Below are 27,918 nucleotides of genomic sequence, written 5' to 3' on the forward strand. Positions count from 1 at the left end.
CTCCCTCTGACACCGCAGCAGGTGATTCCGTGCCCTGTCCCTCTGCGGGCGCTCGCCTCCCTCTGAAACCGCAGCAGGTGATTCCGTGCCCTGTCCCTCTGCGGGCGCTCGCCTCCCTCTGAAACCGCAGCAGGTGATTCCGTGCCCTGTCCCTGTGCGGGCGCTCGCCTCCCTCTGACACCGCAGCAGGTGATTCCGTGCCCTGTCCCTCTGCGGGTCGCGGAGCGCTCGCCTCCCTCTGAACCGCAGCAGGTGATTCCGTGCCCTGTCCCTGTGCGGCGCTCGCCTCCCTCTGACACCGCAGCAGGTGCCGGCCCCCTCGCCCTCCCTCCCTGAAACCGCAGCAGGTGATTCCGTGCCCTGTCCCCTCTGCCGGGCGCTCGCCTCCCTCTGACACCGCAGCAGGTGCCGGCCCTCCCTCGCCCGCTTCGCCCTGCCCTCCCTGGGGGCGGCCGTCGCCTCTGCGCTGCACCGCAGCGGGTGTCCGTCCCTGCCCTCGCGGGCGCTCGGCCTCCCTCTGACACCGCAGCAGGTGATTCCGTGCCCTGTCCCTCTGCGGGCGCTCGCCTCCCTCTGAAACCGCAGCAGGTGATCCGCCCCCCCCCCCTCCCCCCCCCCCGCCCCCCCCCCCCCCCCAGCGTGATTCCGTGCCCTGTCCCCCGCCCTCGCCTCCCTCTCCGCAGCAGGTGATCCGCTCGCCTCGCCTCCCTCTGAAACCGCAGCAGGTGATTCGTGCCCTGTCCCTCTGCGGCCTGCTCCCTCTGAAACCGCAGCAGGTGATGTCCGTGCCCTGTCCCTCTGGCCGGGCGCTCGCCTCCCTCTGAACCCGCCCCCCCCCCCCCCCCCTCCCCGCCCCCCCCCCCCCCCCCCCCCCCCCCCGGCCCCCCCCCCCCCCCGCCCGCCCTCCCCCCGCCTCCCTCCACCGCAGCAGGTGATTCCATGCCCTGTCCCTGTGCGGCGCTCGCCTCCCTCTGAACCGCAGCAGGTGATGCCGTGCCCTGTCCCTCTGCGGGCGCTCGCCTCCCTCTGACACCGCAGCAGGTGATTCCGTGCCCTGTTCCCCTCGTGCGGGCGGCCTCGCCTCCCTCTGAAACCCGCAGGTATTCCGCCCTGTCCCCTGCGCGCCGCCCCCTCTGAACCGCAGCAGGTGATCCGTCCCGTCCCTGGCGGGCGCTCGCCTCCCTCTGAAACCGCAGCAGGTGATTCCGTGCCCTGTCCCTGTGCGGGCGCTCGCCTCCCCTCCGCCAGGTGATTCCGCCCCCCCCCCCCCCCGCCGCCCCCTGCCCTGTCCCTGTGCGGCGCTCGCCTCCCTCTGAAACCGCAGCAGGTGATTCCGTGCCCTGTCCCTCTGCGGGCGGCCTCGCCCTCCCCTCCTCTGAAACCGCAGCAGGTGATTCCGTGCCCTGTCCCTGCCCCCCCCCCCCCCCCCCCCCCCCCCCCCCCTCCCGCGGCCGCCCGCCCTCGCCTCCCTCCGAAACCGGAGGCTGTGGGACGTGGGGCTGAGATCGCTGGGTTTCTTCTGACAGCTCTGACTTGTCTTTTTGAAAATGGGCACTGCTGGATGGTCTCTAGCTTAAGGACCTGGCACTCACAGTGGGTGGTGTAGGCCCTGGGTCACCTTGTCCAGGGACCCCAGCTCCCCTCCTTGCCCAGGGCCCACCAGCCCCTTCTCGGCTCCTCCTGCCACAGCCTGCGTGGTGGTCACACAGCCCCTGCCTGAGAGCCAAGCGCTTAGCCTGTTGTAGTGTGTTTTCGGGTGATGGCTGTGGCGGGCACCTGCGGGTGGGCACCTGGTCACGTCTGTTCCCTGGCGCAGGTCCATCAAGCGCTACTTCCTCATGGACCAGGGCGACTTCTTCGTGCACTTCATGGACCTCGCGGAGGAGGAGCTCCGGAAGCCGGTGGAGGACATCACGCCCCCGCGTTTGGAGGCGCTGCTGGAGCTGGCGCTGCGCATGAGCACGGCCAACACTGACCCCTTCAAGGATGACCTCAAGGTGGGCGGGGGCGCCGGGGGCTGCCCCCTGTGGCAGGGGCCTTGGAGGGGCTGGGAGGAGAGCACAGCAGAGGCCAGCCCTGTCCCCCACGCCCCGCCCCGGTGAGGCGACCGCAGGGTCTGTTTCCTTCACTCTCGGCTGCGGGGACCGACTTGCCGGGATCGGGGTCTTTGCGCCTGTGCTCGCGAGGGGCGCGGGTCTCGGGTTTTCCTGCATTGCCCTCGTCCGGCCTGGCTTTCAGGTTGTGCTGGCCTCGTGGAATGAGTTTGGACGTGTCCCTCCACTTGTTTCTCGAAAGGGTTTCAGGAGTGGTGTTAATTCTTTTTGTTTTTGCCTTTTTGCTGTTGTTTTTTTTTTTTTTTGAGACGGAGTTTCGCTCTTGTCACCCAGGCTGGAGTGCAGTGGCGCAATCTCGGCTCACTGCAGCCTCCACCTCCCGGGTTCAAGTGATGCTCCTGCCTCAGCCTCCCGAGTAGCTGGGATTACAGGTGTGCACCACCACGCCCGGCTAATTTTTGTATTTTTAGTAGAGATGGAGTTTCACCATGTTTCCCAGGCTGGTCTTGAACTCCTGACCTCAGGTGATCCACCCACCTTGGCCTCCCAAAGTGCTGGGATTACAGGCATGAGCCATCGTGCCCAGCCGTTTTTTAAAGTAAATATATATTTTATCTGTTTTTTACTTTTTATTTTTAACAGAGACGGGGGTCTCACTATGTTGCCCAGGCTGGTTGAACCCCTGGGCTCAAGCGATCCTTCTGCCTGCACCTCCCCAGAAGGGTGTTGATTCTTTGGATGTTTGGCAGGGTTTGCCGGGAGCTCTTGGGCCCTGGGCTTGTCTTTGTCGGAGACTTTTGAGGGGGACTTGGCCCTTTGCTGGCCACAGGTCTGCTCGGTCCCTTTCCTCTTGGTCGGCCGTCCGTCTCGCATCTTGTCTGGTGCACAGTTCATGGGGTTCTAGTATCTGCTTTTTATTTCTGTAAGATTAGTAGTTATATCCCTTCTTTTTCTGATTTTAGTAATTTGAATCTTCTTTGTCTTTTCTTAGCTGATGTAGCTAGAAATTTGTCAATTTCATTGATCTTTTCAAAGCACCAACTCTTGGGTTTGTTGACTGTATTTTTCTGTTTTGTTTCTCTCTTCTGTCATCTTTGCTACTCTTGTCTGCTGCTTAGGGGTTCAGCGTGGTCTTCTTTTTTCTAGTTTCTTAATTTGCAAAGTTAGTTTACAGCTGTAAACATCCCTCCGCGCGCGGCCTTCGCTGATCCTCCAGCGTCGTCATTTCTGTTTGTCTGGAGGTGTTTCTGATTCCCTCTGATTTCTTGTTGGAGCCGTGGGTGGTTTATGTTTAACTTCCACGTTTGTGAAGTTTCTGGTTTTCCTTCTGTTGCTTGTTTCTAACTTTATCTCCTTGTTAGAGAACAGACTTTTTGTGATTTCAGTTTTGTGAAATGTATTGATTTGTGGAGTGGCCCCACATCCATCCTGGAGAGTGTTCCGTGCGCGCGGGAGGAGGGCGCGCCCTCGGTGCTGTTGGGGTGGTGTTCTGCAGGTGGGTCCTGAGGCCCTGTCTTTCCTCACTGATCTGTCCGGCGGTTCTCTCCATGGTTAGAAGTAGGGCACCGAGTCTCCCTGTCACTGAAGAACTGCTTTTCTCCTTGTCATTCTGTCTATTCTTGATTCAGGTATTTTGGGGTCTCTTGTTAGAAGCAGGAATATTTTCGTAGGAAAAATTTCTGGTAGTGAAATTGTTGGGTCAGAATACCTGGCCCTTGTATGACTAGGCTGACCTTGCTGGAGTTGATGGAGTCCAGTCTCAGGACGCTGCTGTCTGCACACCTGCAAAAGCTCCCATCTTGGCTACTCGATGGAGAAGTGACGTCAGGGGCTCATTTCTGCGTTCGTGACAGTCATGATTTCGTCTGTCCGCTGCTTGTTTCTTCTTGCTTTACGCTCTGCCCTTCATTTTCTGTCCTGTCATTGTGCGATGGTTTTATAGGAACTCTGTCATGGGTGGTTGGAACTTAGCAAATACTTGAATGATTAATGTGAGGACAGTAGTACTTGCCTGTAATAACTATTATGTCCCTCATCAAATACGCTTTATTTTTCAACCTGGGCCTGGTGCTTATCATGGTACAAAGGTTTCCATCCTAAGGAATCACGTTTCTTTCACCGTCCCTAGCGGTTTTTCCCTTATACCACCCACGGCAGCAGTGGGTATTTACAAAGTAATTCATCTGAATTTTTCTTGTTTTATTCTGACGGGAAGTGGTTCAGTTTTCAATTTGATTTATCAGTAGATGTTTGGGTTTTCAAAAAGCCTCTGATGTTTAGAATCGGAATGTAGGGAACCTTACGTCAGCACTGGGTCTGTGAGCGTGGATGGCGGTCAGGGCGGGACTTCGGGTCTTTTCCTTAAAACGGGATGTTCTGTTTCATTTCCTTCCCTCCAAGATCGACCTGATGCCCCATGACCTCATCACTCAGCTCTTGCGCGTTCTGGCCATCGAGACGAAGCAGGAGAAGGCGATGGCCCACGCCGACCCCACGGAGCTGACGCTGAGCGGCCTGGAGGCCTTCTCCTTCGACTACATCGTCAAGTGGCCCCTTTCGCTCATCATCAACAGGTGCGGGTCGGCTGCTCGGGCATTGCTAAATCTTCACTCAGGTTTGGCAGAAGCGAGAACCGTGCCATGCAGCAGCCACCTCGTCCCACAGAGGACCCAAGGCGGCTCTCCCTGGCCTTCAGTGTCCGGGGGATTCACGGGCTGTCCGGGGGCCACCGTGCAGACTGTGGAGCACAGATGCCATGTCCACGACGCCGCCGGTCACGGAGGCCTGCCTGAGGTGCCGCCTCTCTTGCAGGAAAGCCCTCACTCGCTACCAGATGCTCTTCAGGCACATGTTCTACTGCAAGCACGTGGAGCGGCAGCTCTGCAGCATCTGGATCAGCAACAAAACTGCCAAGCAGCACTCGCTGCCCTCCGCCCAGTGGTGCGTTCTTCCTCCGCCCCCCGTGTGCCCTCCTGAAGCAGCACTCGCTGCCCTCCGCCCAGTGGTGCGTTCTTCCCCTGCCCCCCGTGTGCCCTCCTGAAGCAGCACTCGCTGCCCTCCGCCCAGTGGTGCGTTCTTCCTCCGCCCCCCGTGTGCCCTCCTGAAGCAGCACTCGCTGCCCTCCGCCCAGTGGTGCGTTCTTCCCCCGCCCCCCGTGTGCCCTCCTGAAGCAGCACTCGCTGCCCTCCGCCCAGTGGTGCAGCGCCCCCCGCGTGCCCTCCTGGTAGACAGCTTTCTAGGCTTCTGGAAGTGTCATCTGGAAGTGCACGTTGGTGGCTTTAGATCCATAATGCTTCATTTTCCTGTCTTGGGGCTGCGTAGCACTGCCGTCCACCCCATAGGGGATGCTGGCTCTGTCCCTCAGCCCTCTCTGGAGCCTTGTGGTGACTGCACGGGCATGGAGACTGCCTGGGCATGGAGACTGCCCAGGTCGGTGTGCAGGACACGAGCTCTTCCCGAGAGCGGGCAGCCACATCTTGCTGGGACCAGAGGTGCTTTGCAGCCGGTCTGTGGCTCTAGGGTGTTGAAAAAAGGGGTCGATGGCAGAGCTTCTTAAGAATTTGTCCAGTCGGGTGCGGTGGCTCATGCCTGTAATCTCAGCACTTTGGGAAGCCGAGGTGGGAGGACTGCTTGAGCCCACAAGTTCGAGACCCGCCTGGACAATGTAACAAGAGCTCATCTCTTAAAAAAAAAAAAAGAAAATTATTTTAATTAGCCGGGAATGCCTGTAGTTCAGCGACTCAGGAGGCTAAGGTGGGAGGGTTGCTTGAGCCCAGGAGGTCAAGGCTGCAGTGAGCCAAGATCGTGCCACTGCACTGCAGCCTGAGTGACAGCAAGACCCTGTCTCGGGGAAAAAAAATAAATTAGAAGAAAAAGAACTCATCTCGGTGATGAAGCACAAATATGCATCTGCTGTGTGGCACCTTCCTGGCATGGGCTCCTGGGGCTCCGAGGGGTCCGTCCACCAAGGAGTCCGCATCCCAGTCTCCACTGTCCGGCTGGCTGGGGGTGTCCCTGCAGGGCACAGATTGGTAGACGGTGACAGCTTGTGCTGGGCAGACGCAGGAGCGGCGGCCGTGAGTGGTGTGCTGGGAGGGGCGCCTGCTCTGCAGAGGAAATAGCCACGTCCAGAGAACACCCTCCATGACTGTTCTCCATCCAAAATGTCACTCAGTGGGCGCCTTTCGGGCCGCGTCCTCCATGACTGTCCTCCATTCTCCGTGTCACTCAGTGGGTGCCGTCGGGGCCGCGTCGTCCATGACTGTCCTCCGTCCTCTGTATCACTCAGGTTTGCTGGGGCTTTCACTCTGCGGCAGCGAATGCTAAACTTTGTCCAGAATATTCAATACTACATGATGTTCGAAGTGATGGAACCAACCTGGCACATCCTGGAGAAAAACCTGAAATCCGTGAGTTTTAGATCCACAGATCATAACGTTTGAAAGCCAGTTTCCTCTCATAATTAATGTGAGGGAGACGGAGTGCAGGAGAGGCAGGGAGTGCAGGAGAGGCCGGGCGAGGGGAGAGGCGGGGCGAGGGGAGAGGCAGGGAGAGGGGAGAGACGGAGTGCAGGAGAGGCAGGGCGAGGGGAGAGGGGAGAGGCAGGGCGAGGGGAGAGGCAGGGCGAGGGGAGAGGCAGGGATCCCCCAGGGTGGGGCTTCACCCACATTGCTGGCCACACACAGGACCCCTTGCTGCCTGCCGTCCTCTGGGGACTCTGAGCCGTCATTGCCCCCCAGGTTGTCCCTCCTACATTGCGCATCTGAGGCTGAGGGGCCTGAAGGCAGAATCTGTTAGTACCAAATTCCAGAAGCAGCTGCAGCCTCCCTTCCTGTCTTCTGCCTTAAGAACTGAAACCCCTTCGGGGTGTGCCCATCATTTTTTTAGTGGTGTTTGGAAGTTTTCCCCTAAAAGCCCAAGGCCCATTTAAGAGGTAGAAGTGTGTAAACAGGAATGCGCAAAGCCAGAACTGAGCACATGCGCACGCAGGGCCCATCTTTCGGCCACGTCTTTCTGAGAAGGGGCTTGGCCTGTTCCCCGCAGGCCTCCAACATTGATGACGTCCTTGGCCACCACACGGGCTTCCTGGACACCTGCCTGAAGGACTGCATGCTCACCAACCCCGAGCTGCTTAAGGTCTTCTCCAAGCTCATGTCCGTGTGCGTCATGTTCACCAACTGCATGCAGGTGCGCGGGTGTGGGTAGCACCATCGGGTGGGCAGGCGTGGGTGGGCAGACCGTGTCCCGAGCGTGGCCGCACGCAGCCTGCTCACCTTTTCCTGCCCTCGTGTTTGTGGAGGAGCCGCTGGGATCTGAGTGTTTCCAGAACTCCTGGTCTTCCTGGCCGGGTGGTTCCCTCCTGGAGCCCCTGCCCTGGCAGCATGGGCAGGGCTGTGTTCCTCCCGAACCATCCCTCTGCCTCTGTGGTGCTAGTCTCTGTCCGGGGCCTTTGCTCATGGCCCTTGCGTGCTCTTTTCCTCAGCACTTGAGTTATTTGATTCCATTAAGGACCTGCAGGCACTAGTCACAAGCAGCTGCTGACTGGCAATGGTGCAGAACCTGAGCATCTAGTGGCAGAAGCAGGGGTCTGAGAATCAGGCTCTCCAGGCAGTGCCATGGGGAGGGTCCGGAGGAGGGCGAGTGGGGAGGTGGAGGAGGGCACGGGCACTGCGAGCCATTGCTGACACGTCAGAGCCACTTCGGGCTCCCAAATAGGGAAACACCAAAAAATGTTCTCAGGAAAATCAGTTGGTCACCGTGGAAGGCAGACCCGGGAGTTCTGTCGGCAGAGATAAGTCATTTCCCCTGCAGCCTCAGAGATGCTCGTGTGTTCCTCCAGCCGCAGGCTGCAACAGAGGTGCGGAGGGTGACGTACCTGCAGGACTTGTTTTTTCTGCAAAGCGTTGTGGTTTTAACTAAGACAAGCATTTCCTTGTGACTCTCCACCCCCTAGAAATTTACCCAGAGCATGAAATTAGACGGCGAGCTGGGCGGGCAGACGCTGGAGCATGGCGCCGTCCCAGGGCTGCCCGCAGGGGCTGAGGAGCGGGCCCGGAAGGAGCTCACCAGGAAGGTGCGTGGCCTCCAGGGTTGGCCAGAGAGAGACGCTTCCCCCTGGCTGGGGCGGCAGCCTGAGCGTCCTGACGCAGGGAGAACAAACCTCCCCTCTTTTGTTTCCATCTCCCTTCGGATTGAAGAAAAGACTTAAAATTAGCTTCCAAGCACAGCCTCTCACAATCTTCTCAGCTCTCTGGTCCCACTTCAGCCAGTCGGGCTCAAGGGAACCCCACAGATCTTCAGAGCGAGCGTCGTGCAGGGCGTCCGGGTGAGGGCGGGGCCACACCCGCTGTCCCTGCTGAGCGCGGTCCTGAGTTAGAACTGTCAGGCTCTCAGCAGGCACCGACAGGCCGCATGTCCTCGGAGGCACGGCCCTGCGTCACCAGCTCCGGGGTGGCGTGGTGGGGTGGGCAGTTCCGTGTTCACACGCTGGAGCTGGAGCTGGCAGAGAGGAGTTGGGTTTGGAAGCATGTGGGGGCCGCAGGTGAGGGACACAGAGGCGCCCCAACCTCCTTGCTGAGAAGCGGCTGGGAAAGCTTGTGCTTTGCTCGTAGATGTGACCCCAAAGGAGGAGAGCTCGAGGCACAGCCCTGTGGGGTCTGAGGCTTGACCACCTCATCCCACGAGGCCTGGAGTGTTTCTCTGAGTGCTGTGTTCTCAGGAATGTTTTTTGACGTCCTTTTTACCTTGAATCCCCTGAAAACATCATGGAACCCATGTTTTCTATTTAAGAAAAGAGGAAGGGAAAAGACACCGGCCCGCTGGGAACAGTGGAGCCAGGAAGGCCTGCGGTGGGGGTGGGCATGGCAAACGCGCCCCGGCTTTCTTTCCAGCACCTGGCTGAGCATGCGGACGCTGCGCAGCTGGTGTCCGGCTTCGAGGCCACCATCAACAAGTTTGACAAGAACTTCTCAGCCCACCTGCTGGACCTCCTGGCCCGGCTGAGTATCTATAGCACCAGTGACTGTGAGCACGGCATGGCCAGCGTCATCTCCAGGTGGGTGGGCGCCACCCCGGCTCAGCCCAGCACCTGCCCCAGCCCAGCCTAGCACCTGCCCCAGCCCAGCGCCTGCCCCGGCATCCAGGCCCCATCTCCCCTGCAGCCTCCCCTGGTCCCCCTGGTGTCGCCTCCTTCAGAAGGTGGGGCAGGGCTGTGTCCTGGTGCTCGTGCTGGTCGTGTGCCACTCCCTGAAGTCAGGCTAGCCCGGCTCTCCCTGGGGTGTGACATTCTGTACAACTGGGCTGCCCCTTTGGCACCCTGCGGCTGTGTGTGTCCTGTGGGGCTGGTCAGGCCTGGATCAGCTTCCCTCATGCTGCACTAACACCTAGCCTGGGGGAAAGGGCCAGGTGGCCAAGCTGCCAGCCTGGAAGGGGTGGTGCCCTTGGGGGTGCTGTCCTTGGGAAGGTGCCTATTTGTGCTTTTGGACCACCCTGTGCCCTGTGCCCCCCACAAATGTTCTGATTTTCTGAGCAGGGGTTTCTGAGGCCACCCTGCATTGAGAACCACTGCTTGGTTCTCCAAGTCCCTGACACCTCAGGCCCTGCTGGGGTGACAGGAGCCCCAACTTTCTGGGGCCAGGAGAGAAGAAACCTGTGTTTGTGCCTTTGAGCAGGACTGAACAGGACTGAAAACCTTCCTGTGGAAACGTTAGGGGTGTGCCTCACCTTCACCCTGCAGGGCCTCTTATGGTCTCTGTAGCTGAACACTTCTCCATGGCAGGAGCAGGGCTGCTCAGGACGCACCCGCAGAAGGGGTGTGCACCCCAGCTCCGCCGTCCTTCCACACCCCTGCTGCCCAGCATGCACCCGCAGAAGGGGTGTGCGCCCCAGCTCCACTGTCCTTCCTCATAGGCTTGACTTCAATGGTTTCTACACGGAGCGCCTGGAGCGCCTGTCTGCAGAGAGGAGCCAGAAGGCCGTCCCCCAAGTGCCTGTCCTGCGGGGGCCCCCGGTTCCTGCACCCAGGGTCGCAGTCACTGCACAGTGAGCCCTGGCTGCAACAGGAAGGAAGGGTATGGGGTCAGCAGGGACTGGCGCACATGGGTCCAGAATTTTCAAATCGAATGCTGTATGTTCTGTCTTTGCAGTTTAAATATAAAGCAGGAATGATCAACTCAGCTCATTTTGTTTCTCAAGGCGCTGGGTTTCGTTTTATAGAAGCTGCCCAGACAGGGTGGATGTCTCCCTGGATTCGCTAATCTGTTTGCTTTTTAAAATTACACTATCACCTTTTTGGGTGTTTTTGGCCTCAAAGTGGAAATACATGGTGTTTAAGCCAGCAGCAAGCAAAGATGTATGCGGGGTAAGATCCAGGCCTGGTGTCCACATCCTTCCAGGTGAGCTGGGGCCGGGCTCCCTGAGGTCTGTTGGAACCGGGACAAGCCTCTGGAAATGGTCAGGGAATTGCGGAAACCCACCGGGCGTCGGGCGTCGGGTTTGCTCAGGGCCCAGAGGCAGCCCCGTTCCTTCTCCTGATGACTCACCCGACTCCACGCCCCTCCTGCTGCTGCTCCAACTGGTCCGGGGCCGGAGGCCACAGACAGGGCCCTCAGGCACCCTGGGAGCCCACACCTCCCCCTCCGTGGGACGCACCCACTGAAGAGTGGTCGAGGGGCAGGCTCTGCTGCTGGCTGGAACCCCCACCCCGCCCTATCCGGTATCGCCTTGTTACGTAGAAGTTACTCAGCAGACTGACACCCTACCCAGTCCCCTCGGGCGATCATCTGCCCTCTGTCTTCCCACCTCCAGGGCTACAGTGGGCAGCACAGCCATCCCCAGTGTGACAGGGTCCTGGGAGCCTCAGGGCTGCCCCGGCCAGGTTGGTCTGCTCTGGCTACATTCTGGCCAAGCTGCCCCTTCCTGCTGACCTGCATGTGTACTGTTGTCACCTTTAGCTCTCAGCACCTTGGCCCCCTTGGGCAGTGAGGAAGGGCCCTGGAGGCGAGGTTGGGAGGAAGGATAGCTAGAACAGGATCCTGTGGGGAAGGGTGTGGGCGGCTCTCACCCGGGGCTGCCTCGCTGAGAGCACCGCAGAGCGGGGGTGTGGGGGTGTCCAACTCTCCAGCCACAAACTGCTTCCTCCTTGTCTGCAGCCTGTGCAGGTCTGGCCTGTGAGTAAACACATTTATCAGCAACCCAAGTTGTCACAGTCTCAGTGTTGTGCAAATACCGGACCTGTGAGCAGAGAGGAGCCTGCTAGCTTTCCTGCCTGGCGCTGAGGCCCAGAAACCCTTGGTCTTGTGTCCTGGGCTCTGAGAAGCCCTGGGCCTTGAGAAGTGGGGTTTGCAGGTGGTGACAGGAGGAGGGGATGGAAGCCTCCAGGGCTGTGGGGTTCATGCTCCCAGACCCCCCCGGCGCCTGCTGGAGACGAGAGCTGTGTTCTGTGGGGTTGGGTGGGACTTCCTCAGCGTGGGAGGAGCCTGTTCTGGCCCGAGCTGGTCCTGTCTTTTTAAGAATAAATCCCTGGTAGCTCAGCATCAGCAGGGGCCTTGCTGTGCCTCTGATGTGACCAGCATGCCGCCTTTGCACTTTGCTGTTGAGTAACTTGCACCACGAGGTCAAGGAAGGGAAGGGTGATTGCCGGCTGGCCATTGTTCTATAGTAACAGGGTCACCTGCATGAGCTCAGGCACAGGCCAGCATCCCCAGCCCTACCTGGGCGCCTCTTGGCAGCCTGGGGGGCCTCGTCCTGTGCCACACAGGCAAGCAGACACACCCCCAGGCAGCAGAAGTCACCTGCAGCCCAGTGCCAGCCTCTGCTTTCTTGCTTTTCATGCCATTCACATTGGGGTAAGAATGGCTTTGAGACAAAGTGTGACAGCATCACTCACGCCAGCTTAGATCCTCAGGGTTCCCTGTCCTCCCAGGATAACGTCCGAGGCCCCGGCCTCTTCCTGCCACTGCCCCTTGATCTCTGTCCTCTGCCCCTAGGCCCGTGCAGGTCCCTGACTCGCCCTGCCCTGGGGCACTCTCTCCAGGCAGGACTCACTCCAGCCCCTTGCTGGCCCTGCCCTGCCTCTCCCCAGGGTCAGCTGAGCTGCCATTCCTGCCACCAACGCTGTTCCCACCCCAGGAGGGAGGCCTGGCTGTGAAAGCCCCAGGGAGGGGTGCTGGGTGGACCGTCTGGGGAGCTGTGGTGTCAGCCTGAACCTGCACCCTCGAGGCTGAGCCCACCACGGGGAATGTAGCTACCAAGGGCAAGCACGCTTGGCCGCAGGCTTGGAGAAGCCGGAGCCAGGCCACAGTGGGCTGCTGCAGGCTTTGGTCCACGTCGGCCAGCGTCAGCTGCTGTCTGGGGATCTTAGGCTGGGGACGGCCCCTGCACCTGCCATCACCTGGGCTGGGACCCCCACCTAGGGCTCCCCCTCCCTACTTGGACAGCTGCAGGCCCATGCCTATCCCACTCCAGTGAGGCCTCAGCCTGGTGGACAGGGCGCGGGTTGGGCGGGGGCGTTGGCAGAGCTTCCCACAGGGCTGAACCTATGCCCCCAAAGCCATGACTTGCCCCTGCCTGGGGCTTTCTGTCCCCCAGGAATTCAGAGCCCCCCTATCCTGAAACCGCCAGGCGGCCCTCACAAGTCCCTTCCCCTCCAGGACCTGCCTGGCGCCACCTCCTTCCAGACGCCGGGTCCGCCGAGAGGCCTCCTCTCGGGGCTCTGGCCGGACTTGGGACAGGCTGTGCCTCAGTTCCCTCACCTGTGCAAGGGAGGATGCAGGATTGGCGCGGGAGGGGAACGGACCCCGCCCCCAGGTGCCGCGCGCCCCGCCCCTCCCACCGGCCGAGGGGCCCATTGGCTGCGGCGCGCCCGGGCGGGGCGCACGGAAAAGAGCCTCTCGCCAGGAGCGCTGGAACCAGACCGTGTCCCGCGGGGCTCTCACCTCCGCCTCCGCGCCCCGACCCGGCCATGCGCGGCCTCGGGCTCTGGCTGCTGGGCGCGGTGACGCTGCCTGGTGAGTGGTTCCAGGGAGCCGTCCTGGGCGCGGCGCGGGGCAGGGTGGCTCTCCCCGCAGGACGAGACGCGGGCCCCGAGCCCCTGGCCTGCCCGCACCCCGCACCCTGGCCCGGCTTCGGGCTGGTCCCTGGGAGCGGGCCGTCAGGTGCACAGTGGTCTCTGGGTGGCGAGACCTGGGCCGGGAAGGCCGGGGAGGTCGGAGGGAACCTTCAAAGGTGAACTGTGAGAGGGAAGTCCCGCCTCTGAGCTTGTTAGTGGGGTGGGGGCCGAGCCAAGCAGGACGCTTCACCTGCTGCCTTGGGTTCCTGGGATTCACCTGTGGGGCTACCCACCCCCACTATTTAGCCAGGGAGGGAAGGGAGGGCAGAGGAGCTGAGGCCTGGAGTGCAGGGGTGTGGGCTGAGGGGACCCGTCTCCTGCCTGGGGGAGGACATGGGGTTGCTGACCCTGGATCCCACCCCTGCTCCTGGAGTGACTTGGGCTGGGGTGTGCTGAGGAGCTTCAGGCTGGAGGCCGAGGTGCTTCCCACCAGTTTCCTGGGCATATGGGGGCTGGCTGCTCGCTCCCCTGCTGCCTCTCCAGGTTGGAGATGTCATGGAGACACGTCCACTATCGTGTTTAACGGGAGCAAAAGGTCCTGGGGTTGGTGGTCTCCGAAACCCTGCCCATTGCATGCTAGGTCCCTGCCCTCTGCTCTCGGATACCAGGGAGTTTCCAGTTCTTGGGAGGTGAACAGCCTCAGGGAGGCCCTTCCTGCTCCCCAGTTAGATGCGATCAGATGATCAGAAGAATGGAGAAGGAGATGGAAACGGGCAGGTCGGCGGCCTGAGTCCTCCTCCCTGGGGGGAAGTTTCATCCTTGCCCTCGGGCCCCTCCAGAGATCTGAGACAGCCTGGAGGCCTGTGGAGTCGCTGGCACCCACAGGATCTCTGAGCACTGTGTGTGGGTGCTGCAGGACACAGGCCCACCAGCCAGCCATGCCTGGGGGCGCTCCTGGGGTCTTTTAGGCACAGAACCCTCACTTGAGTCTTTGTCCCCGAGCTATCTGGCGAGTTCCCCAGGGGAGGGTCAAGCCCAGCAAGGGACAGAATTGGAGGGCCCAGGAGGCCTCTGGGAAGGAAACCCCCTGCCCCCCGGCCCCTCATGCCTGCTGACCCTCCCTCCCACAGTGATCGCCCCCAGCCGGCCCTGGGCCCGCATGGAGCAGTATGAGGTGGTGGTGCCGCGGCGTCTGCCGGGACTCCGAGTCCGCCGAGCTCTGCCCTCCAGCTTGGTGAGTCTAAGCTGGCCTGGGGAGGGTCCCTGGCTGGCCCCTGAGCCTGTTTCTGTGAAAGGAGCTTTAGCTTATGGGAAGTGGTGAGAGGCCAGGTGAGCGTCTGGGGCTGCCCTGTACAGCTCTAGCCCCCTGGGGCCCATCTCCGTTCCTCTCTCCAGCGCTGCCTGGGGTCTCACGGCCTCCTCGTTCCTTCAGGAACTCTATGGGCCCCTGGAAGGGAGCAGGGGCAGGTTGTGCTGGCCCCGGGCCCCTCCCCAGTTTCCCTTGGCAAGGCTGATAAGCCAAATTCCTCTTTGAGAAGTGATGCTGGCTCACCGCAGAGTTGACACACCTTCCTGTGTATGGGGGGGCCTGGCGGGGGTTTCCCGGGGCTAGGAACTGAGAACGGCCCCCCTCCCCAACTGGGGCTGCCCGAGGGTGATTCCTGAAACCTGAGTGGGTGGGTATGCACACATGTGCACTGCATGCATGTGTGTGCATGTTTCCAGGGAGGGCAGTACTGGCCCCAGCCCTGTCCTTACCTCAGCATCCAGGGAACCTAATACTGACCTGCCTGCTGCCCTGGGCTCATCCAGCCGGTGGCACAGCTAAGGCTGTCCCAGGGCTCAGCAGGCCAAGTCCCAGCCTGCATACGGGGGCTGGAGACGCAGTGGTCGAGGAGGAGGCTCTGCAGGCACCACCAGGTCCGGCGGCTGCTGGGAGGGACGGGTCCTGGAGGCAGGCAGCTGTCGCTGGAGGGGCCTGTGCCTGCTATCCCCGCCACCCACCTCCTTTGCTGCCTGGCCCAGGCTGTGTCTCCCCAACCCTATGCGTTCTTGGGGAAGGGGCATTGTCGTTACCCATGCATGGTCAGATGGGGAAACTGAGGCCTGGGAGGACTGAGGAGCACTGGGTCCTTCCTGTCCACCCAAGTGCTGGGCTCCTCCGGTCGCCTTCAGCACAGCCCCGCCCCCTACCCTCCACCCTCCAACCCCCGCCCCCACCCTCCACCCTCCAACCCCCGCCCCCACCCTCCACCCTCCAACCCCCGCCCCCACCCTCCACCCTCCACCATCTAACCGCCACCCTCCACCTTCCACCCCCACCCTCCACCCTCCACCTTCCACCCACTACCCCCTGCCCCCTACCCTCCACCCTCCACCCTCTACCCTGCCTGAGGCTGTGGACCCTCCAGGATGGATCCTTGACTTGGGGCTGGAGGTCGGCACCCCTTCCCCCCAAACTGAGCTTCTCTGGCCCCCAGGATGGAGGTGGGCACAGCCCGGGCAGGCTGCTCACCCGGGACCCTTCCCTCCTCGCTCAGGGCCTGCACCCAGAGAGGGTGAGCTATATCCTTGGGGCCACAGGGCACAACTTCACCCTGCACCTGCGGAAGAACAGGTGAGTGGGTCTCGGGTCGGCCTCCCTGCCTGGGCCTGGCTCCAGCACACTGGTGTCCCCGGTGTCCAGCCTCTGGGCCAGCCTCTTCACCAAGGGGGCCGAGGCAGCCACAGCACTTCTTTTCCAGGGACCTTCTGGGCTCTGGCTACACGGAGACCTACACGGCTGCCAATGGCTCCGAGGTGACGGAGCAGCCTCGCGGGCAGGTACGGGTTGGGCGGAGCAGCTGGGCAGGCAGGTAGGGGCTGGGCGGCCCTCCCCGAGCCTGTGGGGCCGTGGGGGCACAGCCTGTGGACCCCTCTCCTGCTTCCCCGCAGGACCACTGCTTCTATCAGGGCCACGTGGAGGGGCACCCGGACTCAGCCGCCAGCCTCAGCACCTGCGCCGGCCTCAGGTGGGTGCGGCGGACGAACGCCAGGGCTCCCGCAGGTAGAGAGGAAGGCCTAGGCCTGGGGTGGGGCTGGGGAAGGGAGGCAGGGAGGGTGCCTCCTTCTCCCACTCAGGCCTTCACTGTCTTGCAGAGGGGTCTGCTCAGGGGACCCCAAGCCCAAGAGACTCACCCTCCTGTACCCTGGGGCCTGAAGTCACCTGCAGGGGGCCTGCTGGTGGCAGGGTAGGAGGAGCTGTAGGCAGCAAACTGGAGCCTCTGGTCCTTCAGGGCAGGACCAGGCCACTCTGAAGCCCACGGCACACCCAGCTCCCACTCCCCTCAGGGGTTTCTTCCAGGTGGGCTCAGACTTGCACCTGATCGAGCCCTTGGATGAAGGTGGCGAGGGCGGGCGGCACGCCGTGTACCAGGCCGAGCACCTGCTGCAGACGGCCGGGACCTGCGGGGTCAGCGACGACAGCCTGGGCAGCCTCCTGGGGCCCCGGACGGCAGCCGTCTTCAGGCCTCGGCCCGGGGTGAGCACCCTCGTCTCCCGTGTTTGGCTGGTCCTGCCGGTGTCCGCTTGCCTGGCCTGTGAGTCCTCCTGCCTCCCCATGCATTGGGTGCTGCCCATCGTCTGCAGCCTGGAGCAGGCCTGGCCACGCTCCCCCAGCACTGGACAGGGGCTGGACAGTGGCCCCGGGTCCCTGAGGGAGGGTCCAGGCCCTGGGGCTGGGAAGGCTGACTGGCTTCTTGTGGCTGTTCTGTTCCCCAGGGCTCTGTGCCATCCCGAGAGACCCGCTACGTGGAGCTGTATGTGGTCGTGGACAATGCAGAGGTGCGCTGGGGGCGGGGAAGGTGGGAGAGCAGCCGGCGGGGGGGCATGGGGGGTGTGTGGGCTCCAGCCTGAGGGTCTCGTGTCCCCAGTTCCAGATGCTGGGGAGCGAAGCAGCCGTGCGCCATCGGGTGCTGGAGGTGGTGAACCACGTGGACAAGGTGGGCGAGGTGCTGGAGCCCCTGGCGGGAGGTGGGGGGGTGTTGCCACGGGGTTCATTCCACCTGCTCCAGCTCTGCCTGGCACCTGTGCCTGGCCCCACCTCGCAGTGGGACAGGTGCATCCTCCGCCACCCACCCTCCCTGCTGCACCTTCCGCTACCCTGCCTGACCCCCAGGACTCCACCACCTCTCCAGCTATATCAGAAACTCAACTTCCGTGTGGTCCTGGTGGGCCTGGAGATTTGGAATAGTCAGGACAGGTTCCACGTCAGCCCCAACCCCAGTGACACACTGGAGAACCTCCTGGCCTGGCAGGCGCGGCAACTGACACGGCGGCACCTGCATGACAATGTGCAGTTCATCACGTGAGCTGGCGGAGCGGGCACGGTGGGGAGGGCTGGGGGGGAGGGTGGGCAGGGTGGGGAGGGCTGGGGAGGGAGGGCGGGCAGGGTGGGGAGGGCTGGGGGGGAGGGTGGGCAGGGTGGGGAGGGCTGGGGAGGGAGGGCGGGCAGGGTGGGGAGGGCTGGGGGGGAGGGTGGGCAGGGTGGGGAGGGCTGGGGAGGGAGGGCGGGCAGGGTGGGGAGGGCTGGGGGGAGGGGGGCAGGGTGGGGAGGGCTGGGGGGAGGGGGGCAGGGTGGGGAGGGCTGGGGGGAGGGCAGGGTGGGGAGGGCTGGGGAGGGAGGGCGGGCAGGGCTGGGGTGGAAGGGAGAGCAGGGCTGGGGTGGGAGGGAAGTGGGGAGGGAGCCACGTCCAGGGCATCTGTGTCACTCCCACTTCCAGGGGCGTCGACTTCACCGGGACCACCGTGGGGTTTGCCAGAGTGTCTGCCATGTGCTCCCACAGCTCAGGGGCTGTGAACCAGGTGAGGGGGCTCCTGCTTGGCTTTGCCAGGCCGAGGCCAGAGCTGGATAGGGGAGGGGAAGCCTGGGTCTAGGTCTCTGGAGCAGGCCACCTCCCCTCAGGCCAGGTTTAATGCCTGATTTTATGTTTTAAGGTGGTGGTGGCGGGAAGCTGTGCCAGGTCCTGGGCCCTGGGGGGGTGAGGGTGGCAGGCGTGGGGAGTTGGCCACATGGTTCCTGAGAGCACAGACCCTCCTGCAGGACCACAGCAAGAACCCCATGGGTGTGGCCTGCACCATGGCCCACGAGATGGGCCACAATCTGGGCATGGACCACGATGAGAACGTCCAGGGCTGCCGCTGCCAGGAACACTCCAAGGCCGGCCGCTGCATCATGGCAGGCAGCATTGGGTGAGGCGGCCAGGCCCTGCAGAGCCAGCGTATGCTGGAGGTGCGAGGTGGGTGGGGAAGGGGCTGGGCTGCCTCCCCCAATGCTACCCCGTCTCCCCAGCTCCAGTTTCCCCAGGATGTTCAGTGACTGCAGCCAGGCCTACCTGGAGAGCTTTTTGGAGCGGCCGCAGTCAGCCTGCCTCGCCAACGCCCCTGACCTCAGCCACCTGGTGGGCGGCCCTGTGTGCGGGAACCTGTTTGTGGAGCGTGGGGAGCAGTGCGACTGCGGCCCCCCCGAGGTGCGTCCACGCCCCCACACCTGCTCCCGTCAGCATGGGGTGCCACAACTTCTGTCCCTTCAGGTCAGGATGACCACTGCACAGCCACATGTGGAACTTGGGGCTCCGTTGGTGTCCAAAGTGGTCACAGGGAGGGAGTGGCTGCAGGGCACCCCCGTGGTCGGGGGGCACCCCAGTGGTCAGGAGGCAGCCAGGTCCGCCCTGGAGCCTGGCCCGTCCCCAGTGCAGCCTGCCAAGGCCTTTGCCATCACCCCAGGACTGCCGGAACCGCTGCTGCAACTCCACCACCTGCCAGCTGGCTGAGGGGGCCCAGTGTGCACACGGTACCTGCTGCCAGGAGTGCAGGGTGAGTGTAGCCTCCCACCGGGGACCTCCAGAGCCCATGGCTGGCAGGTGGGAAGGGACCCTGGGGCGCCAGGGACCAGGCAGCTTGCGTGGACCTGTCCCCATGGTGAGCTGTTCTCTGCTGGGCCAGGTGGAGCCAGCTGGTGAGCCGTGCCGTCCCAAGAAGGACACGTGTGACCTCGAGGAGTTCTGTGACGGCCGGCACCCTGAGTGCCCCGAAGACGCCTTCCAGGAGAACGGCACGCCCTGCTCCGGGGGCTACTGCTACAACGGGACCTGCCCCACGCTGGCCCAGCAGTGCCAGGCCTTCTGGGGGCCAGGTGAAGTGGGCACAGAGCTGGCCCGGCAGGGTGGCTGCAGGCCTTGCCAGGGCTAACCCGCTCCTGGTCCTGCAGGTGGGCAAGCTGCCGAGGAGTCCTGCTTCTCCTATGACATCCTACCAGGCTGCAAGACCAGCCGGTACAGGTGAGCTTCTGAGACCAGATTCCCCTGGGCCCAGGACATGTGATGTTCCCACAGCAGGTCAGCCCCAGAAGGGCCTCCACAAAGGAGTTCTGCTCCCATGAGGGTCTGCCCTGGACCCGTGGACCCCGGGCTCAAGCGCACCGTGTTGTGGGAGGGGGGTGGGTCACTGTGGCTCCAGCCTACTGGGCCCCCCAGCATGTGCCTGGGCAAGCTGGCCCACGACCTGCCCTCCGTCCACAGGGCTGACATGTGTGGCGTTCTGCAGTGCAAGGGCGGGCAGCAGCCCCTGGGGCGTGGCACCTGCACCCTGAACTCCGTGTGCCACGCGCTCACCACAGAGGATGGCACTGCCTATGAACCAGTGCCCGAGGGCACCCAGTGCGGACCAGAGAAGGTGATTCACGCCCCTGGCTCAGAGGCCGCGCCACCCCCCAGGCATCCCGGGCATGTGCCCCACATGGGTGCAGATGCGTTTCTGAGCTTGGCAGCTGCTTGAGGCTGTGGGAACAGAGTTCTCTCTGCGCTTCTAGTAGAGACTGAAAGGTTGCCGGGGGGTGGGGAGAGACATGGTTCTCAGTTCATCTGATGGTCATTGCCGGCTGCCACATGCCCCAGGAGGGCCACTTCCCAGGGGCTCTGGGGGTAGGCAGCCGGCAGATGGGCTGAAGCACAGCCACCCTGGATGTGGTGACCACAGCCCACCCCCAGCTTACCCCGCAGTTTCAAGGGTCCCCCCAGCTTACCCCGCAGTTTCAAGGGTCCCCCCCAGCTTACCCCACAGTTTCAAGGGTCCCCCCCAGCTTACCCAGCAGTTTCAAGGGTCCCCGCCAGCTTACCCCGCGGTTTCAAGGGTCCCCCCCCCAGCTTACCCCGTGGTTTCAAGGGTCCCCCCCCCAGCTTACCCCGTGGTTTCAAGGGTCCCCGCCAGCTTACCCCATGGTTTCAAGGGTCCCAGCCAGCTTACCCCGTGGTTTCAAGGGACACTGGCAGGGCAGGGGTCCAGAGTGGCTGCCTGAGAGACGCCTCCTACCCCCAGGTTTGCTGGAAAGGACGTTGCCAGGACTTACACGTTTACAGATCCAGAAACTGCTCTGCCCAGTGCCACAACCACGGGGTATGTGTGGCCTCTTGGGACAGGGCTCCTGCACAGAGGCTGCCGCTCTGAGGGAGCCGGTGCCGCTCTGGACACGGGAGCCTGAGGCTGGGGGAGCCCAGCATGTCCTGTCCGTGGGGGTCTCTGTGGAGCCCCTGTCGGCTGAGGCCCGGCTTGGGTGGCCTCCATGGATGGAACCTGTGTGGTCACCGGGCAGTGGGCAGGGGCTACATGGAGAGGCCTCGCCGTCGGTGCACGTGGGTGGGGACCAAGGGGCCCTCGGGGGTGGGGCTGGCCCGGGGCCCTCATGCTGGAGGCACGGCCCCGACGGCCCCTTGGGATCCACGCCAGGATTGGCCCTGAGCCCAGCCGTCCCCGCAGGTGTGCAACCACAAGCAGGAGTGCCACTGCCACGCAGGCTGGGCCCCACCCCACTGCGCGACGCTGCTGATGGAGGTGCACGAAGGTAGGCCTCCCTGGCCAGCGCGGGTGGGGCTGAGGTCCAAGCTCAGAGGGCCCAAACAGAGCCCAGGCAGAAGCCGCGGGCCCGGGAAGCTGGTGGTGTTCACGGTGCCAGTTTGCTACCACAGGCGTCGACACACAGGTGTAGGCAGAGCCTGTCTGTCCCCAGGCTGATGTGAGGAGGGGAGAGCCCTGTCCCAGAGGGAGGCAGTGGCCGAGGGCAGGGCACGGCGATGAGCTGAGACTCCAGTGTCCTCAGCCTGTGTCTTCCAGCCCCTCCTCGGCCCGGGGCCCTGAGGCCACCCAGCATTTCCACCCTGGCGGCCACTGAGCACATGGTCGTCCAGAGCATCAGGCCTCAAAGGCACAGCCGTGCCCACAGCACTGTGGCCCAGGGCCACCCTGCCAAGCTCTCCAACCTGTCACTGGTGAGCTGGGAGTGCCGGTGTAAGGTACCGGGTCCTCCCTGAGGGGTCCACAGGGCACGGCCTGGGGGTGCTGAGAAAGGCTGTGTCTGGGAACCTCCCTGGCTCCTGCCTGAGGTTGCGGCCTGCCTGCCTGATGTGGGGCCGTGTGTCCCACAGCGTCCGGGAGCCTCCCCGTCTTCGTGGTGGTGGTTCTGGTGCTCCTGGCAGTTGTGCTGGTCACCCTGGCAGGCATCATCGTCTACCGCAAAGCCGGGAGCCGCATCCTGAGCAGGTGAGGGTGGTGGGGGCTGTGACGGAGGGTGGCCGGGGCTGTGACGGAGGGTGGCGGGGGCTGTGACGGAGGGTGGCCGGGGCTGTGACGGACGGTGGCGGGGGCTGTGACGGAGGGTGGCCGGGGCTGTGACGGAGGGGTGGCGGGGGCTGTGACGGAGGGTGGCGGGGGCTGTGACGGAGGGTGGCGGGGGCTGTGACGGAGGGTGGCCGGGGCTGTGACGGACGGTGGCGGGGGCTGTGACGGAGGGTGGCCGGGGCTGTGACGGAGGGTGGCGGGGGCTGTGACGGAGGGTGGCGGGGGCTGTGACGGAGGGTGGCCGGGGCTGTGACGGAGGGTGGCGGGGGCTGTGACGGAGGGTGGCGGGGGCTGTGACGGAGGATGGTGAGTGCTTCCCATGCTCAGCTGCCGGAGGAAGGAGCACGGTGGACGGCACGGACACCCAGGCTCCTCTGTGCCCCAATGTCGTGACGCCCCCCAGCTTGGGCTGAGTTTGAAGGGCCCTCCTGGCTCCACTCGGTCGGTGCCACTCTGGACTCCGCCTTCCCCCAAGGCTGGGGCAGGGCATGGTTTTGGTGGCAGGTTGGGCTTGGAGCAAATCCAGAGAGGCCCGGTGCGGTCCCCCATACCCTGACCCAGCCCCGTGAGCACCCGCCAGTTTCTTGCTGAGCCCTGCTCTAGGGACCTGGACCCCCACACAGCAGGAGACCCCCACGCAGCAGGACACACTGGCCCTACAGCCTCCAAGCATCTCCCGCCCACCTGACTGGGGCCCCCAGGACATGGAGGGTATCCCTGCCTCTTCAGGGTCTGCCCTGTCTCCTGGGCCTGTCTGTCTCTCATGGCCGCGTCCTCTCGCCCTGAAGCCTCTCGGGTCGGCTGGAGCTGAGAGGGACAGACTCAGGGTATGGTGCTGGAGCCCCGTGGCCGGACACTGACCACGCGTCCTGTGCTTCCTCCCCAGGAACGTGGCTCCCAAGACCACCATGGGGCGTTCCAACCCCCTGTTCCACCAGGCTGCCAGCCGCATGCCGGCCAAGGGCGGGGCTCCGGCCCCATCCAGGGGCCCCCAAGAGCTGGTCCCCACCATCCACCCGGGCCAGCCCGCCGGACACCTGGCCTCCTCGGTGGCTCTGAAGAGGCCGCCCCCTGCTGTAAGCACCACCCCTGCCGGGTTCATGAGGCTGAAAGCAGTGCCCAGGCCCCATCCTGCGACCCCAAATGCAGCCCGAGGCCAGCAGAGCCCTTTCATTAAATTCACGCATGAGCCAGCGGCGGCCCCGAGCCCAGAGCAGCTGCCGTGGTCACCCTGCTGGGGACACCGAGGCTTTGGGAGTGAGCACTTCCCAGACCCTTTTGAGCCACGACAGAATCTGAGCTTGAACTTAAACTTGGGGCTCCGAGGCCAGGGAAGCTTCCTGGCCTCAACAGAGCCCATCTGAGGACAGTGTCGAGACACAAATGCTCTCTGGCCCCCAGCTGGGGATCACACGGCTGAGGGGAGGAATGGGGTGGGGCCTCTCATCTGGGGTGGGGCCCTATGGGCCGCGCAGACCCCTCCAGCACACACAGGAGGCAGGAACCTCAGATCCTGGAGCTGGGGGTGCTGGAGGGGCACGGGGTGCGGTCCCAGCTGTGACCCAGGCTCTCGGCCCTGTCTCTTCCAGCCTCCGGTCACTGTGTCCAGCCCACTCTTCCCAGTTCCTGTCTACACCTGGCAGGCACCAAAGCAGGTAAGCGGTGGTGATTGGACAGACAAGCCGTCTGAGGGTGTCCAGGCCTTCCCGATGGGATTGGGGTCTGTGCACTGCACTGGGGGCCAGGGATCCCCAGGTGGCCCCCGCTATACACAGACGGCTGGTTAGCCCAGCCTCGTGAGGACATCAGACCGAAAGGCAGGTCAGCAAGGCCACGGGAAGGCAGGAGCTCAGTCCTGCCCTGCGTTGGAGCTGGTTTGGGGGTCCTGGCTCCTTCTCCTTCCACTCAGACCGGCTCCGCCCACCAAGCCCCTCCCAGAGCTGAAGCTGTGGCAGAGAAGAGGACTCCCTGGGGCCCTGCAGGACAGATGGGTGGCGGGGCTCAGGGCAGGGACACGTTCTGCGCTTCCCTTGGGTTTGGGGGCTTTGGGGGTTTCAAAAAGATCTCTGAAAACCCGAATCACTGGAGCCCTGGCATGCTGAGGGTTAACTCCCAGGCCTCTGTGTCCCCCCAGGGTTGGGGTCCTGTCCCTGCACCCTGGCTCCCACCCCTGGGCTAACCTTGGAGCCCTTTTTGGACCCCGTGGGGGCAGCTCATTGGCCTCAGCCCTGGGGAACCGCTCTGGCGGTGGGTGGAGAAGGACCCTTGAGCTCCCTTCCTGGGGCCACTGACTCAGCTGGATATTGTGAGCAGCCTCTGTCCTCAGAGAGGGCAGGACGGTGGTGGGCAGGCTGGGCCTGGGGAGGTGCCTGTGTGAAGAGGTCCCACGGTGCATCTCCAGGGACCCCTCCACAGAGGTTCCTGGTCAGCCCTAGGACTAGGACTGGGCTGTGCAGGGAAGACCTGGGGCAGGAGAGCCCCTGCCCTCTGGGTAGAGGCTTTTTTTTGTTAACATTAACAAATTTTAGACTTACAGAAAAGTTGCAAAAATAGCCTAGAGAATCCTGCATGCCCTTCGCCCGGCCTGCTCCCGTGTGGCCAGAGTGTGGGCGCACAGCCAAGGCGCCACGTACGGCCACGGTGTGGATGTGCAGCCGAGGTGCCACGTATGGCCACAGTGTGGATGTGCAGCCGAGGTGCCACGTCCCGGGTCAGCTCCCATGTGGCCACGGTGTGGGTGCACAGCCGAGGTGCCACGTCACCGGTGCAACCCAGTCGGTACCGCCCGCTCCCTCTGGACGCCCTTCTCCGGTCATGGTCCCCCCAGGCACTCAGCCCCCGGCCCCTCTGCCTTGCCTCAGCTTGCACTTTGGAAGTGTGGCCAGCAGTGTTTTCAGAGTCCCTCAGCCTGGGTTTGTCCCATCTTTCCTCGTGTGGATGAGGGCCGTGCACTGCTGGCGGGGGCAGCACTGGACACATCCTTCCCGGGGCACAGCCCAGGCCTGGCCCACATGCAGCTTTGGTCATGGGTGATGTTGACACAGCGCCTAGCTGGAGCAGCGTCCACAGATTTTTCCTTAGAAAGCCCCATCTTCTTTTTATAGTTAGCAGATGCCTCGGGGAGATACCTTGAGACTCTTTGAACCTTAAGCTTGGACCCACTGGTTTTGGCATCCATTGGTGAATATTGGCTGCAACAGTTGTTCTGTGCTGTTTGCCTAATAGTGATTTTCTCTCTTTTTTTTTGAGATGGAGTCTTGCTCTGTCGCCCAGGCTGGAGTGCAGTGGCGCAATCTCAGCTTACTGCAAGCTCCGCCTCTCAGGTTCACGCCATTCTCCTGCCTCAGCCTCCCAATGTAGCTGAGACCACAGGCGCCCGCCACCACGCCTGGCTAAATTTTTGTATTTTTTTTTTGTAGAGACAGGGTTTCACTGTGTTAGCCAAGATGGTCTTGATCTCTTGACCTCGTAATCTGCCCCCCTTGGCCTCCCAAAGTGCTGGGATTACAGACGTGAGCCACCGCGCCTGGTCCTAATAGTGATTGTCTATTTCTCTCTTTCCTTTTTAAGTTTTTATTTGAACTAACTTCAGACTTGTACATGAGTTGCAGAAATAGTCCTAGAAGGGGTCTGGACAGGCAAAATGGGCCTGGAGGGGCAGAGAGGTTTCTGGCCAAGGAAGTGATGGTCACCAGGCGTGGCGGTAGATGGGGCAGAGCCTGCAGCAGGAACAGCAGGAGCCGGGCGTGGCAGTAGATGGGGCAAAGGCTGCGGCAGGACTGTGCAGGAGGGAAGTCATGCACTCTTCACTCTCACGGGCCTCCCCTGGCTGCCCAGTAGCGTCCTTTGGAAGCTGCTGAAAACTGCAAATGCTCAGCCCACCCAGGCTCTGTGTGACACAGCCAGGAGTGAGCTCCACGGCTCTGTGTGGTAGACATCTAGCCTCCCTACCCTGGGAAAGCTGAAATGCAAAGAAACAGGTGTTTTAGTAGCTAATTATTGGCCTTTGAGCTTCCAAAACCCCACATTCCAGCAGTTTATAGAGCTCTTCAGGCTGGGCGCATTGGCTCATGCCTGTAATCCCAGCACTTTGGGAGGCTGGAGTGGGAGGATCACTTGAGCCCAGGAGTTCAAGACCAGCCTGGGCAACATAGGGAGACCCTGTCTCTACAAAAAATAAAAAATTAGCTGGGTGTGGTGGCTCGTGCCTGTTGTCCCAGCTACTCAGGAGGCTGAGGCAGGAGGATCACTTGAACCCAGGAAGAGGAAGCTGCAATGAGCCAACATCACGCCACTGCACTCCAGCTTGGGCGACAGAGGGAGACCCTGACTCAAAAAAAAAGAAAAGGAAAAAAGCTCTTCGAGGGTAATATGGGGGTTGGTTAGGGGATGTGGAAGGTGTGGCCGGAGCTGGACTGGGCAGGTGGGCCTAGGATGGCATTCTGCCACTGATGGGCTTTATTCTGTGGGCAGTGGCAGCCAGGAGGGTTTTTCTGTAGCAAGCTCAGTGGGGGCGGAGCCTGCAGGCCCCCTGGGGGTCAGAGCAAGTCCTGTGGGGAGCTTCGTTCCAGGTCCAGGGAAGGTGATGTCCAGGCTAGGGCCGGGACTGCCTGGGGGACCCACATCAGCTGTGTCTGTTTCCCTCCCAGGTCATCAAGCCGACGTTTGCGCCCCCAGTGCCCCCAGTCAAACCGGGGGCTGGTGCGGCCAACCCTGGTCCAGCTGAGGTGAGGCCCCAGCACACACCAGTCGGAGTCCACTGTGCAACGGACGGCATGGTCTCCCCACGGGACTGACGGTGGCATGGCCTCCCCACGGGGCTGACGGTGGCACGGCCTCCCCACGGGGCTGATGGTGGCACGGCCTCCCCACGGGGCTGATGGTGGCACGGCCTCCCCACCAGGCTGACGGTGGCACTGCCCTGGAGGGTGGGGTTTTTTTCTGATTATCTGTGGATAAACTTGGGTGACTGTTTGAAAGAAAAGGGAAAGGCATTGGCAGTTGGGTATACTGTGGCATCTGTGCTGTGATCAAGGGACTTCTCAGCAGACGCTGACCCCGGCTGTCAGTGGTGCCTGACTTTCCCCCAGCAACCGCAGGGAGGAGAGTCTGTCCTCTGTCAGCCATATATACTGCTACTGCCACACGTGCCATTGTGTGGATGAGCCACGTTGTTGGTGGATGAACCAAGAATCCACATTTTAAGAAATGTTAAAGGATGTAAAATTTAGTTGTACCCTTTATATGCCTTTTACAGCAGGTAGTTTTTCAACATCGGTTATCTTTTCCTCCTCCCAGGGTGCTGTTGGCCCAAAGGTTGCCCTGAAGCCCCCCATCCAGAGGAAGCAAGGGGCCGGAGCTCTCACAGCACCCTAGGGGGGTACCTGTGCCTGTGTGGAAATTTGGAGAAGTTGCAGCGGAGAAGCCATGCCTTCCAGCATTCCAGGGTCCAGCTAGCACCGCTCAGCCCTGGACCCTGACTTTGCAGGCTCAGCTGCTGTTGTGACCTCAGGAATGCCTCTACCTAAGAGGCGCCTGCTGTCCATGCCCTCAGCCACTTCCTTCTCCCCGCCTTGGCCACGCGTAGCCCCAGCTGTCTGCAGGCACAAGGCTGGGATGAGCTGTGTGCCTGTGGGTGCATGTGTGTGTATGTGTCTCCAGGTGGCCACTGGTCTCCCCCTGTGTTCAGGAGGCCACATACACAGCCCCTCCCGGCCACACCTGCCCCTGCTCTGGGGCCTGCTGAGCCGGCTGCCCTGGGCACCCGGTTCCAGGCAGTGCAGACGTGGGGCATCCCCAGAAAGACTCCATCCCAGGACCAGGTTCCCCTGCGTGCTCTTCGAGAGGGTGTCAGTGAGCAGACTGCACCCCAGGCTCCCGACTCCAGGTCCCCTGATCTTGCAGCCTGTTTCCCATGGGATTCAAGCGGGACAGCCCCCCAGCTTTGTGTGTGTTTAAGCTTAGGAACCGCCTTTATGGAAAGGGTTACGTGGGAGAGTCAGCTGTCTTGTCTGGTTTTCTTGAGACCTCAGATGTGTATTCAGCAGGGCTGAAAGCTTTTATTCTTTAATAATGAGAAATGTATATTTTACTAATAAATTATTGACCGAGTTCTGTAGATTCTTGTTAGATCAACGGGGAAGGGTGGCGGGTTTCAGTTCACGAGAT

The 27,918-nt window shown here is 62.3% G+C and overlaps 2 protein-coding genes across 6 annotated transcripts in view; both read left to right on the top strand.

Moving 5' to 3' along the window:
* TUBGCP2 (tubulin gamma complex associated protein 2) overlaps window positions 1-11,245 on the top strand; it is a 32,543-nt gene extending 21,298 nt beyond the window's left edge. For 2 of the 3 annotated variants that reach the window (XM_030804921.1, XM_030804936.1), the window contains exons 11-18: window positions 1,817-1,997; window positions 4,455-4,627; window positions 4,866-4,994; window positions 6,343-6,463; window positions 7,098-7,241; window positions 8,008-8,127; window positions 8,945-9,108; window positions 9,963-11,245. In XM_030804921.1, the coding sequence (XP_030660781.1) occupies window positions 1,817-1,997; window positions 4,455-4,627; window positions 4,866-4,994; window positions 6,343-6,463; window positions 7,098-7,241; window positions 8,008-8,127; window positions 8,945-9,108; window positions 9,963-10,098 (1,168 nt within the window). In that variant the 3' untranslated portion in view covers window positions 10,099-11,245. The remainder of the gene's footprint in view (window positions 1-1,816; window positions 1,998-4,454; window positions 4,628-4,865; window positions 4,995-6,342; window positions 6,464-7,097; window positions 7,242-8,007; window positions 8,128-8,944; window positions 9,109-9,962) is intronic. The other variant, XM_030804929.1, reaches the window with a different exon arrangement.
* A 1,724-nt stretch (window positions 11,246-12,969) lies between these two features.
* Window positions 12,970-27,868, top strand: ADAM8 (ADAM metallopeptidase domain 8). 3 transcript variants are annotated; one of them, XM_030802104.1, is made up of 23 exons: window positions 12,970-13,060; window positions 14,232-14,335; window positions 15,642-15,718; window positions 15,846-15,924; window positions 16,036-16,112; window positions 16,432-16,621; window positions 16,861-16,923; window positions 17,013-17,081; window positions 17,277-17,446; window positions 17,862-17,943; window positions 18,182-18,330; window positions 18,431-18,608; window positions 18,865-18,954; window positions 19,084-19,273; window positions 19,349-19,418; window positions 19,659-19,812; window positions 20,455-20,532; window positions 20,893-20,977; window positions 21,558-21,672; window positions 22,637-22,826; window positions 23,340-23,405; window positions 26,400-26,477; window positions 27,049-27,868. In XM_030802104.1, exons 1-23 carry the CDS (start codon window positions 13,015-13,017, stop codon window positions 27,124-27,126), a joined length of 2,478 nt encoding a protein of 825 aa, XP_030657964.1. In that variant the 5' UTR covers window positions 12,970-13,014; the 3' UTR covers window positions 27,127-27,868. The 3 variants fall into 3 exon arrangements, with proteins under 3 accessions (XP_030657964.1, XP_030657971.1, XP_030657980.1); XM_030802111.1 differs by lacking the exon at window positions 21,558-21,672 and having other exon boundaries at window positions 22,689-22,826; window positions 27,049-27,866; XM_030802120.1 differs by lacking the exons at window positions 14,232-14,335; window positions 20,455-20,532; window positions 26,400-26,477 and having other exon boundaries at window positions 16,445-16,621.
* Window positions 27,869-27,918: the final 50 nt, after the last annotated feature.

The sequence above is a fragment of the Nomascus leucogenys genome, chromosome 3 (genome assembly GCF_006542625.1).
Source record: "Nomascus leucogenys isolate Asia chromosome 3, Asia_NLE_v1, whole genome shotgun sequence".
Classification (NCBI taxonomy): Eukaryota; Metazoa; Chordata; class Mammalia; order Primates; family Hylobatidae; genus Nomascus; species Nomascus leucogenys.